At 71.8% G+C, this 6,483-nt stretch overlaps 1 protein-coding gene across 1 annotated transcript; it reads left to right on the forward strand.

The window, feature by feature from the left end:
- The first annotated feature begins 2,180 nt into the window (after positions 1-2,180).
- Positions 2,181-3,920, forward strand: LOC135311006 (sodium/calcium exchanger 2-like). The gene has a single exon (XM_064440157.1). The coding sequence runs from the start codon at positions 2,181-2,183 to the stop codon at positions 3,918-3,920; it is 1,740 nt and encodes a 579-aa protein (XP_064296227.1).
- The last annotated feature ends 2,563 nt before the right edge of the window (positions 3,921-6,483 follow it).

A 6,483-nucleotide genomic window follows, 5' to 3' on the forward strand; every position in this document is an offset into this window, starting at 1 on the left:
ATCCCCAGCCCCACGGCGCGGCATCGCCCCACGGCCGTTATCCCCAGCCCCACGGCACGGCATCACCCCACGGCCGTCATCCCCAGCCCCACGGCGCGGCATCGCCCCACGGCGTGGCATCGCGCCACGGCCGTGATCCCCAGCCCCACAGCGCGGCATCATCCTACGGCCTGGCATCGCCCCACAGCCGTGATCCCCAGCCCCACGGCGCGGCATCGCCCCACAGCCGTGATCCCCAGCCCCACAGCTGAGCATCACCCCACGGCCGTGTTCCCCAGCCCCACGGCCCCATCCCAGCCCCACGGCTGAGCATCACCCCACGGCCGTGTTCCCCAGCCCCACAGCCCCATCCCAGCCCCATGGCTGAGCATCGCCCCACGGCCGTGTTCCCCAGCCCCACGGCCCCATCCCAGCCCCACGGCCGAGCATCGCCCCACAGCTGTGTTCCCCAGCCCCACGGCCCCATCCCAGCCCCACGGCTGAGCATCGCCCCACAGCTGTGTTCCCCAGCCCCACAGCTGAGCATCGCCCCACAGCCGAGCATCGCCCCACAGCCGTGTTCCCCTGCCCCACGGCCCCATCCCAGCCCCATGGCTGAGCATCGCCCCACGGCCGTGTTGCCCAGCCCCACGGCCCCATCCCAGCCCCACTGCCGTGTTCCCCAGCCCCACGGCCCCATCCCAGCCCAACGGCTGAGCATCGCCCCACAGCCGTGTTCCCCAGCCCCACAGCTGAGCATCACCCCACAGCCGTGTTCCCCAGCCCCACGGCCCCATCCCAGCCCCACGGCGCGGCATCGCCCCACGGCCGTCATCCCCAGCCCCACGGCGCGGCATCGCCCCACGGTGCGGCATTGCCCCACGGCCGTGATCCCCAGCTCCACAGCGCAGCATCGCCCCATAGCCATGATCCCCAGCCCCACGGCGTGGCATCGCCCCACGGCGCGGCATCCCCAGCCCCACGGCGCGGCATTGCCCATTGGCCGTGTTCCCCAGCCCCACGGCGCAGCATCGCCCCACGGCCGTGATCCCCAGCCCCACGGCGCGGCATCGCCCCACGGCTGTGTTCCCCAGCCCCACGGCCCCATCCCAGCTCCATGGCTGAGCATTGTCCCACGGCCGTGTTCCCCAGCCCCACAGCCCCATCCCAGCCCCACGGCCGAGCATCGCCCCACGGCCGTGTTCCCCAGCCCCACGGCCCCATCCCAGCCCCACGGCTGAGCATCGCCCCACGCCCGTGTTCCCCAGCCCCACGGCCCCATCCCAGCCCCACGGCCGTGTTCCCCAGCCCCACGGCTGAGCATCGCCCCACAGCCGTTTTCCCCAGCCCCATGGCCCCATCCCAGCCCCACGGCCGTGTTCCCCAGCCCCACGGCTGAGCATCGCCCCACAGCTGTTTTCCCCAGCCCCACGGCCCCATCCCAGCCCCACGGCCGTGTTCCCCAGCCCCACGGCCGAGCATCGCCCCACAGCCGTGATCCCCAGCCCCACGGCCCCATCCCAGCCCCACGGCCGTGTTCCCCAGCCCCACGGCCGAGCATCGCCCCACAGCCGTGATCCCCAGCCCCACGGCCCCATCCCAGCCCCACGGCCGTGTTCCCCAGCCCCACGGCCGAGCATCGCCCCACAGCCGTGATCCCCAGCCCCACGGCCCCATCCCAGCCCCACGGCTGAGCATCACCCCACAGCCGTGATCCCCAGCCCCACGGCCCCATCCCAGCCCCACGGCCGTGTTCCCCAGCCCCACGGCTGAGCATCGCCCCACAGCTGTTTTCCCCAGCCCCACGGCCCCATCCCAGCCCCACGGCCGTGTTCCCCAGCCCCACGGCCGAGCATCGCCCCACAGCCGTGATCCCCAGCCCCACGGCCCCATCCCAGCCCCACGGCCGTGTTCCCCAGCCCCACGGCCGAGCATCGCCCCACAGCCGTGATCCCCAGCCCCACGGCCCCATCCCAGCCCCACGGCTGAGCATCACCCCACAGCCGTGATCCCCAGCCCCACAGCCCCATCCCAGCCCCATGGCTGAGCATCGCCCCACGGCCGCGCTCCCCATAGGGTGCTGCTGCAGAGGTGTGGCCGAGGGCCGACCGATGGCGCCAGCCCCCCCCCGCCCCCCAGCCGCCCCCCAGCCCCCGGCGCGGCGCTGAGCCCGCTCTCGCCCGCAGGTGGGAGCCCCCGCGATGGCGGCGCGGCGGGCGGCGCTGGTGGCCGCGCTGCTGCTGGCCGAGCCCTGCGCCCCGGAGGCGGCGGCCGAGGCCAACGGGACGTGCCAAGGCTCCACCCGGTGCCAGCCCGGCGTCCTGCTGCCCGTCTGGCAGCCCGACAACCCCTCCTTCGGCGACAAGGCCGCCCGCGCCATCGTCTACTTCGTGGCCATGATGTACATGTTCCTGGGCGTCTCCATCATCGCCGACCGCTTCATGGCCTCCATCGAGGTCATCACCTCCAAGGAGAAGGAGATCACCATCACCAAGGCCAACGGGGAGACCAGCATCGGCACCGTCCGCATCTGGAACGAGACGGTCTCCAACCTGACGCTGATGGCGCTGGGCTCGTCGGCCCCCGAGATCCTCCTCTCCGTCATCGAGGTGTGCGGCCACAACTTCCAGGCGGGCGAGCTGGGGCCCGGCACCATCGTGGGCAGCGCGGCCTTCAACATGTTCGTGGTCATCGCCGTGTGCGTCTACGTCATCCCCAGCGGCGAGAGCCGCAAGATCAAGCACCTGCGGGTCTTCTTCGTCACGGCCTCCTGGAGCATCTTCGCCTACATCTGGCTCTACCTGATCCTGGCCGTCATCTCGCCCGGCGTGGTGCAGGTGTGGGAGGCCCTCCTCACCCTCGTCTTCTTCCCCGTCTGCGTGGTCTTCGCCTGGGCCGCCGACAAGCGCCTCCTCTTCTACAAGTACGTCTACAAGCGCTACCGCGCCGACCCCCGCAGCGGCATCATCATCGGCACCGAGGGCGAGCTCCCCAAGGGCATCGAGGTGGACGGCGGCTTCCCGCTGCCCGAGCGCCGCGAGGCCGAAGGCCCGCCGCCGCCCCCGCCGCCGCCGCCGGAGGAGAAGGAGCTGGACGAGAGCCGCCGGGAGGTCATCCAGATCTTGAAGGACCTGAAGCAGAAGCACCCGGAGAAGGAGCTGGAGCAGCTGGTGGACATGGCCAACTACTACGCGCTGCTCCACCAGCAGAAGAGCCGCGCCTTCTACCGCATCCAGGCCACGCGCATGATGACGGGCGCCGGCAACGTCCTCAAGAAGCACGCGGCCGAGGTCTCCAAGAGGTCCTCGGCGCTGCTGGAGGTGCCCTCGGAGGCCGAGGAGGAGGCGTGCGGCCGCATCTTCTTCGAGCCCTGCCTCTACCACTGCCTGGAGAACTGCGGCTCGGTGACGCTCTCGGTGGCGTGCCGGCAGGGCGCCGAGGCCAACCACACCTTCTACGTGGACTACAAGACGGAGGACGGCTCGGCCAAGGCGGGCTCCGACTACGAGTACAGCGAGGGGACGCTCATCTTCAAGCCGGGCGAGACGCAGAAGGAGCTGAAGATCGGCATCATCGACGACGACATCTTCGAGGAGGACGAGCACTTCTTCGTCCGCCTCCTCAACCTCCGCGTGGGCGACGCCGAGGGCATGTTCGAGGCCGACGAGGCCGAGCACCCCAAGGGGCGGCTGGTGGCGCCGCTGGTGGCCACCGTCACCATCCTGGACGACGACCACGCCGGCATCTTCGCCTTCCGGGAGCGGCTGCTGCGGGTCAGCGAGTGCCAGGGCGCGGTGGAGGTGACGGTGGTGCGGAGCTCGGGCGCCCGCGGCACCGTCCTGCTGCCCTACCGCACCGTGGAGGGGACGGCGCGCGGCGGCGGCGTCGACTACGAGGACGCCTGCGGGGAGCTCGAGTTCCGCGACGACGAGACGGCGTGAGGGGGGCTGGGGGGGCTGGGGGGGGCGGGGGACGCACAGACGTGGGGGGACACGGGGAGCTCGAGTTCCGCGACGACGAGACGGCGTGAGGGGGGCTGGGGGGGGCTGGGGGGTGGGGGGGGCTCGGGGGGGCTGGGGGGGCTGGGGGGGCAGGGGGACACACGGACATGGGGGGACACGGGGAGCTCGAGTTCCGCGACGACGAGATGGCGTGAGGGGGGCTCGGGGGGGCGGGGGGCGCTTGGGGGGGCTGGGGGGGGCGGGGGGCGCACGGACGTGGGGGGACACGGGGAGCTCGAGTTCCGCGACGACGAGACGGCGTGAGGGGGGCTGGGGGGGGCTGGGGGGTGGGGGGGGCTCGGGGGGGGCTCGGGGGGGCGGGGGGCGCATGGACATGGGGGGGACACACAGACGTGGGGGGACGCACGGACGTGGGGGGGCGCATGGACATGGGGGGACGCACGGACGTGGGGGGACACACAGACGTGGGGGGACGCACGGACATGGGGGGACGCATGGACATGGGGGGACGCACAGACGTGGGGGGACGCACGGACATGGGGGGACGCACGGACATGGGGGGACGCACAGACGTGGGGGGACGCACGGACATGGGGGGACGCACAGACGTGGGGGGACGCACGGACGTGGGGGGACGCACGGACATGGGGGGACGCACGGACATGGGGGGACGCACAGACGTGGGGGGACGCACGGACGTGGGGGGACGCACGGACATGGGGGGACGCACAGACGTGGGGGGACGCACGGACATGGGGGGACGCACGGACATGGGGGGACGCACAGACGTGGGGGGACGCACGGACATGGGGGGACGCACGGACGTGGGGGGACGCACGGACATGGGGGGACGCACGGACATGGGGGGACGCACAGACGTGGGGGGACGCACGGACATGGGGGGACACACGGACATGGGGGGACACGGGGAGCTCGAGCTCCGCGACAACGAGACGGCGTGAGGGGGGCTCGGGGGGGCTGGGGGGGGCTGGGGGGGTGGGGGGCGCATGGACGTGGGGGGACACACGGACATGGGGGGACACACGGACGTGGGGGGACGCACGGACACATCAGAGGCAACCGGGCGTAACTGGGCAGGAGCCGGGGTGTGGCTGTGGGGAGGGGCCCCGGGGCGGGGACGGACGGACGGACGGACGGACGGACGGACCAGGGATGGGGGGGGAGGGACGGACGGACGGACGGACGGACCAGGGATGGGGGGGGGAGGGACGGACGGACGGACGGACCAGGGATGGGGGGGGAGGGACGGACGGACGGACGGACGGACCAGGGATGGGGGGGGAGGGACGGACGGACGGACGGACGGACCAGGGATGGGGGGGAGGGACGGACGGACGGACGGACGGACCAGGGATGGGGGGGAGGGACGGACGGACGGACGGACCAGGGATGGGGGGGGAGGGACGGACGGACGGACGGACGGACCAGGGATGGGGGGGAGGGACGGACGGACGGACGGACCAGGGATGGGGGGGGAGGGACGGACGGACGGACGGACGGACCAGGGATGGGGGGGAGGGACGGACGGACGGACGGACGGACCAGGGATGGGGGGGGAGGGACGGACGGACGGACGGACGGACCAGGGATGGGGGGGAGGGACGGACGGACGGACGGACCAGGGATGGGGGGGGAGGGACGGACGGACGGACGGACGGACCAGGGATGGGGGGGAGGGACGGACGGACGGACGGACCAGGGATGGGGGGGGAGGGACGGACGGACGGACGGACGGACCAGGGATGGGGGGGAGGGACGGACGGACGGACGGACGGACCAGGGATGGGGGGGGAGGGACGGACGGACGGACGGACGGACCAGGGATGGGGGGGAGGGACGGACGGACGGACGGACGGACCAGGGATGGGGGGGAGGGACGGACGGACGGACGGACGGACCAGGGATGGGGGGGGAGGGACGGACGGACGGACGGACGGACCAGGGATGGGGGGGGGAGGGACGGACGGACGGACGGACCAGGGATGGGGGGGGAGGGACGGACGGACGGACGGACGGACCAGGGATGGGGGGGGAGGGACGGACGGACGGACGGACGGACGCAGAGGGCTCTGGGCGGTCCAGGGCGTGGGTCCCCCTGGGGCAGCGGTGACGGTGCCGTGACAAGGACATGACAGTGACATGACGGTGTCATGACAATGTCATGACGGTACCATGACGGTGCCATGATGGTGACATGACAGTGACATGATGGTGTCATGACAATGTCATGACAGTGACATGACGGTGCCATGACGGTGACATGATGGTGACATGACGGTATCATGATGGTGACATGATGGTGACATGACGGTGACATGATGGTGACATGATGGTGCCATGATGGTGACATGACAATGTCATGATGGTGCCATGATGGTGACATGATGGTGACATGACGGTGCCATGACGGTGCCATGACGATGACATGATGGTGACATGATGGTGCCATGACAATGTCATGACGGTGCCACGACGGTGACATGACGGTGACATGACGGTGACATGACGGTGCCATGATGAT

This window comes from Phalacrocorax carbo, unplaced genomic scaffold (assembly GCF_963921805.1).
Source record: "Phalacrocorax carbo unplaced genomic scaffold, bPhaCar2.1 SCAFFOLD_457, whole genome shotgun sequence".
Lineage (NCBI taxonomy): Eukaryota > Metazoa > Chordata > Aves > Suliformes > Phalacrocoracidae > Phalacrocorax > Phalacrocorax carbo.

Bases quoted from the DNA above. Each gene is read 5' to 3' on its own strand.
- LOC135311006 (XM_064440157.1), top strand. From the start codon at position 2,181: ATGGCGGCGCGGCGGGCGGCGCTGGTGGCCGCGCTGCTGCTGGCCGAG.